Source organism: Monomorium pharaonis, chromosome 8, assembly GCF_013373865.1.
Source record: "Monomorium pharaonis isolate MP-MQ-018 chromosome 8, ASM1337386v2, whole genome shotgun sequence".
In the NCBI taxonomy this organism is placed as follows: Eukaryota; Metazoa; Arthropoda; class Insecta; order Hymenoptera; family Formicidae; genus Monomorium; species Monomorium pharaonis.
In genome coordinates, this window is record NC_050474.1 from 17,435,318 (window position 1) to 17,449,904 (window position 14,587).

At 28.5% G+C, this 14,587-nt stretch overlaps 1 protein-coding gene across 1 annotated transcript; it reads left to right on the top strand.

The window, feature by feature from the left end:
* Positions 1-1,829: 1,829 nt before the first annotated feature.
* LOC105828442 (fatty acyl-CoA reductase wat-like) lies at positions 1,830-12,269 on the top strand. Its single transcript, XM_036290913.1, has 11 exons — positions 1,830-2,191; positions 3,603-3,738; positions 4,664-4,803; positions 4,894-5,016; positions 5,937-6,062; positions 6,825-6,970; positions 7,043-7,152; positions 8,679-8,874; positions 10,492-10,731; positions 10,867-11,124; positions 11,206-12,269. The coding sequence occupies exons 1-11, from the start codon at positions 2,159-2,161 to the stop codon at positions 11,294-11,296; spliced, it is 1,599 nt and encodes a 532-aa protein (XP_036146806.1). The 5' UTR covers positions 1,830-2,158; the 3' UTR covers positions 11,297-12,269.
* The last annotated feature ends 2,318 nt before the right edge of the window (positions 12,270-14,587 follow it).

Genomic DNA, 14,587 nt, shown 5'->3' on the forward strand with positions numbered 1-14,587 from the left:
ATTAATATTAACTTTAACTTTTAAGATTTTAAAATTTGTATTTTTATTTTTACTTGTTTTGAATTAATTCTATTATTTTAGAACTATGATTTGTTTAATTCTACAATGCGTTTTATGTACATCTGTACTTCATACTTATGGTATTATTCTTATAAGATGAAAAAGAACACAATAATTTAGTTAAAAATTGTCGAAAACTATTTTTAGTAAAAAAAATTTTATATTATAAATGATCAAACTCTTTAATTGGGAATCTTTGTGATTAAATGATTTACTAACTAAACAAATTATATATAAATATTATAATTTAGGATTAGTAAACAATAACTTTGATAAAATTTTATTATTGTTAGATAACTTTTTGACATAATTTATCAATTATAATTTAAATACTTTGCCAAATTAACTTAAATACTTTAATCAAATTATTAAAATTTATAATACCTTTTTTATTATTGTTAAAAACAAAATAGTTAAACATTTTTCAAATTTTAACGTAATACAATTTAGAAATTGCATTTTGTAAAAAACAAAAGATACAAATGTAAAAATCAAATCTTTTAAATAAGCGTTTCTCAAAATTCGCTGGTCGCATCATAGAGCGGTAAATGTGATCGGTTTTAGAAACAAATGAAGCAGTGATGTTATAAACCATGCTCGGCAACAATTGCGATCGCGTTTGCGATGCCTATGTCGAATGGCCTGTGACTTTTGATCTATTCCTGCTACATCGGTTCCATCAGAGAGATTATTTTTAAGAGCGACACTTTTTATTCGTAATAGGAACAAAATGAATGATGATTCGGCCAGAAGCCTGCTATGTCTTCAATTCTGGTTTACATGCAGTTTAAATGAAAAAATTCATTCTAATACATAAAGGTGTATAAAATATTTTAATAAAGAATTTTCATGTGTTATTGAAAATTTTAATCAAATTTTATAAAATTTTATGTATTTTAATTATACACATATACACACATACATACACACACACACACACACACACACACACACACACACACATAAAATATATAATTATAATTTCTTGTTTAGAATCAAGAATCTTGATTGATTTTTCTTGATCTTGAAGAAGTAAATCTTGTTTTGTCTTGATTTTATTAAGTACAAGAAATTGGTATTCTTGTCTTGAAAAATCAAGACAAAACAAGACAAGATCTTGAAATTCTTGTCTTGTCGTTCATCACTAATTTTTCGTTAAAAATCAAGCTGTAACTTGCTCAAACAGATGGAATTTTCGAAATTCTGACGACTGCATCAGAAAGAGCAATCCCGAAAATATAAGGAATGATCTTCATACAATTTTTTTTTGCTTAAACATAAAAAATTATGGCGATGAAAATATTATAAAAAAAGTGTCCATTTGGTCTTTAAAGAGTTAATGTGTTCACGCGTACGTAACAAAAATATTTACATCTGTTGGCTTCCTGATAACTTTGACCGTTGGTTTGTCTTGTCGTGATTGGTGAAATTAGTCCTTAAGCCGCGTGTTGAGTAAGTCCGACATTTGCATCGGACCATAAACAACCAGGCAACATCGATGCCGATGTCGAAAACTTCTCACGATAATAAATTTCAATAATCGAGGACATCAGAACTTGCTATCTCAGCAGTAGAATTCGGATCAATGCTAATAAACTAAGATCGGTTTCTACCAACGTAAATAAACTTTATTTTTGATTTAACTTACTTGTTATCTCATTTTAATTCCAAAAATTAGAAAAAGATAGCTAAGGTCAATTTGAATCAAGAAAATTAATTTGCATTGGTAAAAATGGGCTTAAGTTTAATACATAGTGGTCAAGTCATTGGATATAAAAGGAAGGCGAGAAAAGATCGAGGCAGACACAGTAGTGAAGCACAGAATACCCTGTACTAATTGCAGACTGACATTTTGTAAACTGAACATTAACCGTACAGGTCGTCAGATAATTGTAATAAAAAAATTCTTTATAAAAGTAGAAGGAAATATACTGTTCTTTTAATTCGTAAACTTTTAACTCGACGTGTTTGTGAGTGATCTGCATTCCGAGGAGTTCCGGTAGCGTGCCCGAAAAAAAATAATGGTTATACAGCCTCAGCACGACAACAATCCTTATTAAATCTTCGCAAGGAGAGAGAAAGGCCTGCGCGGAAACGCATGCTAAAGTGCGTTACACTTTTGGAAGTTATTGTAAGCGGAGAACAACCTTAAGTAATATTTTAAAAATATATATTAAACATTATGTCATAACGTTTAATATATATAATATTTAGAAAACATATTAATAAATATTTTTAAAATATTTTAATAATATTATATTAAAACGGCAATATTATTAAGATTACTTAATAATGTGGCTAATATTATAAAAATATTAATTTTAAAAATATTTATAAAATATTAAGTTACAATTAAAAATATTTTATAAGGCTCTAATGATAAAACTCAACTATATAGGCGTTGGTGGAATATGTGCAATTTGAAATAAAATAATTAACATATTAAAAACATTTATGTGTAACATTATGCTTTGCTTAATTAAAATCTAACAATCTAACAGAAAAATCAAGCACACATTAAATGTGATACTGATGTACTGATCAAGCACACGTTAGACTTGATACTGATGTGAAAATGATGCGTAACATCAATAATAAAGATATCAAATTTTTACTAACGTGATTTTCATTTCATATATGATACATACCGTGATATGACGAATATAAAACTTGAATGTGAAATATGTAACGTAGACAGAATAAACACTGTGTGAAAACAACGTGACTACTTTAATATTGCGCAACTTAGATAAAAACTAATATATACAAGGATGCAGATAATATAAATGTATAGTATTATAAAGTAGATAATATATAACATACATAATATACACATAAATGATATAAACAAAAGGTAGTATAAGATAGTATAATTACTTTATAAATGCCATGTACATAAAAGTCAATTTTATTAAAAATTTATTTTAATATAAAAAAATTTTTTTTTTTTTTTTTCAAAAAGTAAACAGCGTAGTTAAATGGAAATATTTATGCTGTAAAATTTTTGTACAAAACATTTTTTTAATATTTTGTTTAGTTTACAAGATATCGAGAAAAGGTAAAAATATCTCAACCTTGGAAGGTTGGTTTCACTCCTTTAAACCGTTTGGGCTTGGTATAAATGTAAAGGAGGTAAAATACATTAATTTAGAAATTTTCTATTTTGATTCAAAAACGGCTTGAAGGGGTGAAACCACCCTTCAAAGTTGAGACATTTTTGCGTTTTTTCGATATATCTCGCAAACTAAACAAAATATAAAAAAATGTTTTATACAAAAGTTTGACACCATGAATACTTTTATTTAACTATGCTATTTATTTAAAAAAAATTATTTTTCAAAGAAAGGGTGGTTTCATCCCTTCAAACCGTTCATAAGCACCTAACTAAATATTTCTGAATTCATGTATTTACATTTATGTTAAGATTAATTAAAATCAGAATTTTCAGGTTTGCGAGGTTCCCTTATAAGTATAGTCGAAACGCAATTTATTAATTTTTTTGCAATTCTTTAAATATTTGCTTTAATAAATTTTATTTATAGACAACATTTTACAAAGCTTGTTCATTGACTTTGTATTGTAATTTACGTATTACGATAAGTGAACGAAACATGGAAACTGAAACATATAGAACGCCGATACAGAACTTCTATGCCGGACAGTCGATCTTCATCACAGGTATTTATTTATTATGCATCTTAATAGGTATGTGTGTATATAACATACTTTACTTTAAAACTCTCTCTTATCTGTTTAACTTTTATTTCAGTACTATTTCGTGATAATGCGCCTACAATGTAAGTTTGCAAAACTTACTGTTTTTTTCTCATTCTATAAAATTTCATGCCGCCTTCTTATTCACTTCTGTTAAATATTAGGTACAATTTATTTCTAATTGGCATTTGTTCGTCACTTTCTCCCTTTTGCAATCATACTTCTTTATATATTTTTTATTTTAATTCAAATAAATTCTTGTTTTTTTCCTGTGTTACGCCTTATTGTAATATAAATGTTTATTTTGTTTATGTGTTTTTAATTATAGCCATTTGTAGTAACTGTATTGTTGTTGTCTCTTCATTTGTAATGCGTTTTAATTTTCTGTCAATCTAACAAATTCTGATATCTATAAATTACACCCAATAAAGTTTTATTGAGTGTAATTTAAAAATTATTTTTTTACAGTTTTATTATTATTATTATTAAGAAAATAAGTTATTGCTTTTTTTTGAATCAATTACTTTATACCTTATGCCTTATGCTTTATATCTAGAAGAAAATGTTCAAATTCTATCGGAATGCACATACCGTTAATAGTTTTTGTGATGTAAAAGTAATTTTTTGATTTTTTAAAAAAATTTTAATATTATTTTGGTAATGTAAAACACGCATATTACAAGTGCATTTTGGTTATTTTATTACACTACAAATAAAATCATATATTATTAATTTTTTCATTTATAATTTATTGCTTTCTATATTAAATATAATCGGAGCATGATAATTTATTTAATGCTTATGTCATATACACACACACACACATATATATGCGTATACACGCGGACGTGTGTATGTGTATAATATAGCCGTTTAAATTATTTTTTAGGAGGCACCGGATTTCTTGGAAAAGTCTTGATTGAGAAACTCTTACGAAGTTGTGCCGATATTTGCACAATATATCTGCTGATACGATCAAAAAAAGATAAATGCCCCAAAAGTCGACTAGACGAAATATTTGAAGAACCTGTGAGTATCTAGAAAACAATATCAAATTAATATATATCGCAATTTGTATTTGTAAACTTATTATATGTACAAGATCTATACAATCTGCAGATTTACGATCGACTAAAAGAGGAAGTACCCGATTTTCGCCAAAAAGTCGTCCTTATTATAGGCGATTTAAATGTCAAAGACTTTGGATTGTCAGCAAATGACAAGAACATGCTAATAAATGAAGTATTTAATTCACATTACTCTAATTATTCTCTTATCTGTACTATAATATTTAACAAAAACTATTGCATATTTAACAGTACACATTTTATATATAGAAGAAGATCGCTAATACGAGAATCTCAGTAAAAATTAATGACCAAAAAGATACAAAATCGACGTCGAATTAATATACTTTTGATGCAATATACATCGATGTTATTTCAATGAGTCATTTTGTTATTTCTCAATGGAATAGGCTTCTTAAAGTGGCATCCTTTTATCTCTTGAAAACTAAACATTGCTTCGTATTATTAATACTGACAAAAATCGTATTATTAATACTGACAAAAACATGATTTATTTAAAGAATTAAGAAAATAAAAATTTAGATACATTTATTTATATATTTATAGAGCTTTTTGGTAACTTCTTTAAAAGCAAAAATAAAATTTGTCTTGTTTTTTACAAGTTACATAGGAAATAGCAAATGTGTTATTAATTACATTATATTACTTTACACGTTTATAATTTCTTAAACTACTTTGTTTATATTTTTCTGTTTCGTTGTTTTTTTATAATGTTTGGTATAAGATATAAAATTGTTGTGATGCATAAACCGTATTACTCTCTATTTCTATAAACAAAACAAAGATGTCTAGCCTGTTCTTTTAATAACACAATTTCAAATAAATTGTCCATTTCTGAAATAAATGCAAAAGAAAAATACTAATAGTAGTGTATTAATAATCTTTCTTTATTTAATTATAATGTAATTAAAAATCATAATTATAATCTAATTATAAATTACACTCTGATTATAACTTAATTATAAATTAGCGTAGTTAAGAATTAATAAACTTCTTTCTTCTTTTTCCTAATTTTTTCTAATTGTTTAACAGAAAACATAATAGTGCAATATTTATAATATAATATACATATAGGTATCGATAATTTTTCATATGGCAGCGAATGTACGTTTTAACGAAGAAATCAAAGTTTCTGCGGCAGCAAACATTGACGGTACTGCTACTATCTTAAAGCTTGCAAAACACATGACAAATTTAAAGGTAATTCTTTTGTCTGACAATTACGTATCAACACTGAGAAAAAAAGATCTTGTTCGATAAACCACAATCTCAATAAATTTTAAAATTAATTTTTGCTTCAAACATATTTTTATGTTTTATTTAAACATTTAATGTTTAAAATTTTATATACTTAATCATGCTTGATTATATTCATCTTTATTCATTCTTAATTTATTATATATATTACATTTACAAGTTGTACCTCTGTTACCTCATTGTATTGTGATTATACTATAATCCTGAACCTGTCTATCCGGATAAGAGACCGACTAAAAAAGAATTCAGTTATGCTACGGATTACAATTATTCTTTTCTAGTTGTAATTTGCACAATAACGTACTTTTACATTTCATTTCTGACATCAAGCACTGAAAATGGCTTAAAGGAAAGCCGAAACAAATTTACAACACATCGATTTAGTTTAATTAAGTTGTGACACAGCGGAAAATTGTTAAATTGTCCTTATTCTCGCGCACCGATAACCGCATTGATTCTCCACGGTTCTACTTCTTGCGTATTAAATTTTGTAATTATATGGAGTCCTTTCTAATTTTGTTTTTTTAAATTTTAGTTTTTAACATTTAAACACTATAAAAATAATATTCTGAATTTTTTTAATTATATGATTGTTGACATTTTTTTCTCAATTAATAATAATTCTTAACAAAAGTTATTGGTATTAATACGTTTATCTATTAAAAAAAATTTATAAATTAAATTTAACTATTTTTTATCTTGCAGTCACTTATTCACGTATCAACTGTATATGCGAACTGTTTTGTAAACCATATTGAAGAACGGTTCTACTCATATCCTATTAATCACAAAAATCTTATTATGTTTACACGTAATTTATCCGAAAATATAATCAAAAAAAAGATATCTAGGTATGTGTAATATGCAATATAATAAAAAAATTAAATGTATTAATCTAAATAATTACATTATTATTTGTGTAGAATTATGTCACAATGGCCCAATATTTATACATTCACGAAAGCAATTGCGGAAGGACTTATCAGAAATGAAAGCGGAGACTTACCAATCGGAATATTTCGGCCTGCAATAGGTAACAAAATAATTAATTGTAAAAATTAACAGATTCTTTAAAAATTTGTTAATCTATCAAGATTTATGGCTAAACCCGCGAGGTTAGCAAAACAATAAGAATCAGAAAGAGAAAAAGAGTATAAAAAACGTGTCTGACATAAAAATCACTTTTCAAAAATTAATTTTGCACATGCTGTAAACAAATTATTAAAAATTGTATAGAAAAAGTACTCCTATTGATTTACAAAAAAAAAATTACTAAAGAAACAGGTATAACTTCTTTATATTATTCTCCGTTTATCCAAAAAAATGTTAAACAATATAAAATTTAAATTTGTTTTTGTTTAATGGCTAGATAAAATCAGCTAAACGGATATGAAGTAATCTTTAGTTTTAGTCTCTAAATTATTATTTATTTTAATAAAAAATCTCTTTAATATGATAATAATGGAATGCACACATCAGAAAATAATAGTATAATGTAAAAATTGCCCAAAAATTATAAGTTTAAAACTTTTACAAAAAACTTTATTATAAACTGTTATTATGTATACTGAATGTAGACTGAATTATGTATACTTTCTATATGTTTAATTCTATATATTCAATTTTTATTTTTATTTGCATATTGATTCAAATTAAAAAAGAAACATTTTTTGCTCAATTAAATTATTTTAAAAACTGTGATTAAAAAAAGATTTTTTTAATATAAATATTTTGTTTGAAATATCCTAAACCGTTTTACTCTTCAACAACACCTTTTCTGCAATTCTAAAATTATCTTGATAAAATATTTATAACTTTTTATTCAAATAAATTTAAAATATAATTATATTGATCTTATATAAGATACATTCCTGTATAATTTATGTAATTATTGTTAAATAATTTGAAGTCATCTAACATAGCACTAATTCACGCACGCACGCACGCATGCACGCACGCACGCACTCACGCATGCACGCACGCACGCACTCACACACACACACACACACACACACACACACACACACACACACACACACACACACACACACACACACACACACACACACACACACACACACACACACACACTTATGTACGCATATATAATATTATTCTTCGCAGCATATCTTTAGTATGTCTATTTAAAGTATATCCTTTTTCAAACGATGCATATATACAATTATAGTAAGTTAATTTTCTGACCGATAAATGTTTTAAACATATTGATAAAGTTAAAATCGATTATTTGATCTACAGAGGATCTTGGTGTGAATATAATTTTTCTGTTATTTTTTTTAGTTTGTATAAACTGCGCGCCGACAATTTTGTTTCAAAACACATGATAAAAATATTTAAATATTTATGTGAAAGAGCTTCAAACATATGAATATTAAAAACAATTATAATTAAAAACCAAACTAATAAAACGAGCAATTTTGTCATTTAATCTTATTTTATTACCTACATATAGAATCAGTCCTTAAATTTTCTCTTATCTATTGTTAACCACTTTTTATATATAAATCTGCAAGAAAAAATAATCAAGATTTCTTATAGTTTTATCTAGTGCCAATGAGCCACTCGTTGGATGGATCGACAATATGTATGGGCCACTTGGCATTACCGTAACTTCATTACTTGGCTTAACAAGATTTCATCATTGTGATCCCAATGTCAAGGCAAATATAGTGCCAGTTGATTTCACCGCAAATGCATTAATTGTTAGTGCTTGGGATGTCTTTAACCAATCTAGGTACAATCATGTACTAAACAATGCCACTATTTTACGCATCAATTAATGCAATTAATTTGTATACAATCTTACTTTCATTATTTTAATTATTGCACAGACAATAGCAAACTATAATATAATAAACTATTGAACAAAATTAAAGGAACAAAGGTTTGAAATAACGTCAAGTTCGTAAAAGTTGAGCAAAAAATCTGAATGTTTTATATGACGTTCGGAGCAAACTGAACTGTTTTCTTGAAGTGTCGGCAATATTTTGATTGATTTTGTTTACATGCGCAGGTTTGATTTAGAATGCCGCCGGCAAGAAAGAGAGCGGTCGATGGACAAGAGCGTCAAAATTTTATTTGCTTTCAGCTTTCTCGTTATCATTTGTTTAGTTTGTGTTTTCTTTTTTTCAATTTTCCCCATTTCCGTGTTTCGTGAGTCATGTTTTGTTTCTCATTTGCGTTGTTTTTTGTACAGACGCATTGCCTTAGAGCAATAAATTTGTGTTCATAATTTTTTTGTTTTAATTTAACAATGTTTTGTTATCTCACAAACAACATAAAAAACAAAAAATGGAGATGTGAGAGAGTACATGGAAAAGTAATGTATTTTCAGGGGAAACAAAAAGGGCAATTAGGAACAAAAAGAACACAGACGAAGAATTAGCTGGAAGAGGCATGAAAGCAAAAAAAAAGATGCACATGGAGAAAATCTAAGGAGGAAAAAACCTAACACAAAGAAGGGATGAAAACAAGATGGCTGAAGAAAGAACAGGAATTTTTTTAATCTCAAATGCAAGTTGTGCCCAAAAACGATCACCTGTAGCTTGGCGCAACCACGACTCACTGTCCGATTAAAGAAGTAGCAGGTAGAGATTAAAAGGGGTGAATTTCGTGCGTGGTTAGGGAGGAATACCAGAGACCTCTACGGGCGCAGTTCGGCCCATTTCCAAATTTTCCAGACGCATGGAGACACCTGCGAGGGCTGATTAGTGTTAGGGGCAAAAAGGAATAAGGTATCAGAGCACACTAAGGACACCCTACGGGACACTTACCGGCTTATTGTTAGTCAATTTTCAAATTTTTTTCAGGCCGTTTTCCGCATTAGATTGCTTTGTACTTTCCAAACTGCAATCTTGTAACTTTTATTTTTGACAAGGAATTGCTTCGAGGGGCGTAACTCCGAAACTACTGGACTCACAGCAGGAAGACTTTGCAGGGGTCAAGTTGACACTTCGGGCTACATCATATAAAAAATTCAGAGTTTTTGTTCAACTTTTACGAACTTGGCGCTATTTCAAACTTTTGTTCCTTTAATTTTGTCCAGTAGTTTATTAATTTTACACACAACTGTTTCATTATAATTTTTTTATTTGTTATTGCATATTTATTTGTATTTAAATATTTATAATATGTAATAACAATAATAATACATAGAGTAGTCGAGCAAAACATTTTATTAAAATAAAATTGACAATAAACTTCTATTATTATATCAAGATGAGTACTTAAATATCTTAAATATTAAGGTATTACTATAATTGTAACACGTTGTAAATATTAATGTGATTGTAACACTGATACATAAAAAAATATAATGCATAATTTAACTAAATTTTAATGGATTTTTAAGGAGAGGCAGAGATACGTTAATTTATAATTTCGTATCACCAATTGATGGGCCTACTTGGAATGAATACACTCACACATTTCTCGACATAAATAAAACATATCCCTTGAGAAATGCCATATACATACCCTTAATGATTCACTTACGATATAAAGCATCCTATAAAATTTGTACTTGGCTTGGTCACTTTCTTCCGGCTTTATTAATGGATATTGCAAGCATCTGTATAAATCGTAGCCCAAGGTATCAGAAATATAAATATTACATATATTTAATAGACTAATAATTAATGTATATTTCTAATAGTCTACGTCTATCTAATCAAATAAAATCACAGTTATAATATAAAAAGTTCTAGTAATTTCTCATGTATTTCAGTATGTGCAAGTTGTATACAAAGATCGACAAATTTTCCAAAGCAATCAAACCTTTTTGTAATAAAGAGTGGACTTATTCTACTGACAATGTTCATGCAATGTGGGATCGTCTCGATGAGAAGGATCAACAATTATTTAAGTTTAACATGATAGAATTTAACTGGGCAAAATATTTTATCGATCAATATCAGGGCTTACGCCTCTACATAATCAAGGATGATGAGAGTACTCTAGAAATTAGCCGTATTAAATATAAAAGGTAACGAATATTTTTTTTTTAATTTTTAATTACTTCTATTAGTTTAATTTTATTATATATAAACAAAACTTTTAATTTCAGATTTTATTGGATACACCAAATGATAAAAGTTGTATTTGTTTTTGCTGTCTTTTGGATCATATTAATTATATTTAAGAAACTGTTTATATAATGGTAACATTAACATATTTATTATCTTATCACTTTGTTTTACTTTTGCTTTATGACACATGTAATACATTTATCATTTATGCATTTCTTTTTTTTCTGCAATTGCAATAATTTAATAAAATAGTAAAATAATAATTTAGCTATTAGATCAATATGTGAATAACATAGGAAATCAGTTTTCACTTAAAGCAGATCTTGATATTTAATCTCTTGCAGACTAATCTGGGTCATGTCAACGATTTTTTTAATTTTGAATTATTAGATGGATGTTGGATAGAAAAGATCGACTTTTGTAATTGTTAATAATAAAAATTTATCAGTCGAATGACATCATATTTCGATCCTTATTAAAGAATTCTCCCGCACCCACCCCGTCAGTAGAGGTGGAAAATCGCAAACCCATATGGTATAGTACAAGCTTGGACGTCGTTTTAATCAGATAATTGTTTTAGTTAATGTTACGATAAACTTGTAAAATTTGATTAGTGATGTCCGTTTTACACTATGCGCATCTGGGATTCACCACTCTCTTTCTTTTGCTTACAGAGTGTATGAGCGCAATGATATCATGTGTGCAATGTGCATGTGTGCAATAATGTCACGTGTGCAATGTGCATGTGTACAATAATGTCATGTGTGCAATGTGTATGAGCGTATTAATATCATGTGTGCAATGTGCATGAGCGTAATAATATCATGTGTGCAATGTGCATTTGCGCAATAATGACATGTGTGCAATAGTGTCATGTGTCCAATAATGTCGTGTGTGCAATGTGTTAATATTATCTCGTTATCTTATGTGTGCAATAATGTCATATTAAAAAACAATTTAAGAGGATCCTAAAGTCATCTGTTTTGCCGACATTCTGTTCAACCATTTAGTTTCAAATTGAATTTACAGAATTGAAAATCCTTTTACACAATTAAAGTACGTACACAAATAAACCCGAAAACGATTAGATCAAGACCAAAAATGCAAAAAAATGTTTAAAGTTTATTTGTTCATAAAAATACTCGCTTCAAAATATAAGTTGTGTAATAAAAGTTATTTTAGGGTTACATATAACATGTAACATGTGTGTGTTTATTGTATATATAGTATATATATAGACGCTTAATCTCTTCCTACATACATCTTATACAATAACACAGTTATATTTTTTATAAAATCACTTGTAGTATGTTTTTAATGTTGTTTGTAGTTTTGGTTTTATTTAACGCAGACTATCGCACAGGAACACTCTGATCATCGTATAAAAATCTAAGGCATAAATTGAAACATTGGAACATAAAGAAAGTGGAGATTAAAACAACATAATTATTGCTTTTTTCTCCTTTTTTCACAAAAATATTTATAAAAATATTTAATTATTAATTTGACTTTTGTATTACATAATGTCTTTATATATTTATTAAAGGATCAGTATGTGTTTTTTAAATTATTATTAAAGAAACTTTATAAAACTATTTATCTAAATGTTTTTCAAACATCACACATATCATTAATATTATTAATTAACTTTCAGGTTCCCGATTTGGATACTTGCAAACAAAAGTTGGACTTGTAAGTCTTTTGTCGAAATACAAGTTCAAGCTTCATTCTCGGACTCCGGTCCCGCTTACTTACATCTGTGATTACAGAATAATGGGGTACCATATAGATTGCTCTATTCCCAACAGTTTCCAGCGCACAGTACTTTTATTTAATTCTATTTGATGGCTTGTATCTGCGACAAGTAAATTTCGATTTAAAATCTTTAAATACATATTGTTACGTCCAGCCTTATAGGATTTAACTCTTTATTCGGTAGGAAGGATATTTCAGGGAGAACAGGTAAGGCAGGGAAGAACGTAACAAAACGTGTAAAATTCCCGTAGGCACACAGTTTAAGAGAGGGTATGTGCCTCGGGTCGAACGCACTTTTTATGACTCAAAAATATAGGTCAACGTGCCGATAGGGCCGCTATAACCCGTTTCGAGTCGTACGTCCGTCGGTCCAAGTTTCGAGTCAACGAATTGAATCGCTTTAACTCGGGATCGGACCAGATGCAGTCTTTGTTCGGGATAGAGGTCGTTATTAATTAAAATAAATGATAAGGTTTCACATAAAATTAACAAAAGTATTTATTCTAATAACAAATAAAAATGAAAATAAAAAGAAATACAAATAAGCGCCGAAGTCGTGATTTGACAATTTTGTAATAACGGTATAATTAAATTTAAGACGCATAGTGAGTATGAATATAGTTGTACAAATATTAAATAAGTATATAGTGGGCGGAGAAAGGGAAACAAAGAGATTTTTGTTTTTAATTCTACAGTATTAACGGTAAACGCGGAGCAAAGAAATAGACAAAGGGTTTATTAAATGGTTAGATGGGGTAAACATGGATGGATAAAGCATAGCGGGAGAGAGTGGGGGTGGAATGTCTTTGGATTCAGGGGAACTTATGGGAGAGTAACTTGAAGAAGGAGGAGATGAACTAGAAAAAGAATATGTTGGGAATATCTGAGGAACGTGTTCATGTTCTTCAGTAATTGGAGGCAAAGAGGAAGGTCGAGGAACATTAAGTTCTTCGAAGGTGGTAGCTGGAGAGGAGGGTCGAGAAACACTAAGTGGGAAATTATTTATAAAATAATAGGAACGTGTCTTAAAAAATTAAAACGGAAGGGAGTAGATGAGTAACGTAAAAACAAAGAAAGAAATTGTGATTGTAGGACTTACTCATTACTGGTTCTCGAATAAATCCGTTGGAATCGAAGGGATTTTTGACCGAATGGAACGGCACTAAAGTTTACTTGCGCACTGATTCTACATGATTACTAACTAACTCTCTTATTAACTAAACTGACTAAAAACTCTAAACGTAACTGAACGTAACTCACAACTAACTACTTTCAACTAACTGATTATTACTGACCATTATTACTACTATTACTACTATTACTAACTGACTATTACTGACATTATTACTGACTGCTACTAACTATTACTGCTATTCTCATTACTGACTATCTCTTCAAGATTTGGTATTATATATACAGAGTCTTACAGAGGGAGGATTCAGATGTGGGTGGTTCAAATATTCTAACTGATAGGACTCTTTTTCAGGATTGTGTGGTGGGTGAATTCTAAGTTTTCTTATTGGAGAAATAGTTTTTCCTTTTTGACCAATCATACGTTGAGTACTCTGTCGAAAGTTTCTCTGTTTCTTCCCACATTCTTTCAATTTTATCGAAGGGATGCGACCTATCGCGTAGGTTATCTTCCCTTTGGGTTTAAGAGATAAA

Excerpts from the sequence above, each read along its gene's own strand:
- LOC105828442 (XM_036290913.1), top strand. The coding sequence starts at position 2,159 with ATGCTAAAGTGCGTTACACTTTTGGAAGTTATT. Across the intron at positions 4,804-4,893 it reads ACGAAATATTTGAAGAACCT|ATTTACGATCGACTAAAAGA; the intron begins GTGAGTATCTAG and ends TACAATCTGCAG. Across the intron at positions 11,125-11,205 it reads AGCCGTATTAAATATAAAAG|ATTTTATTGGATACACCAAA; the intron begins GTAACGAATATT and ends TTTTAATTTCAG.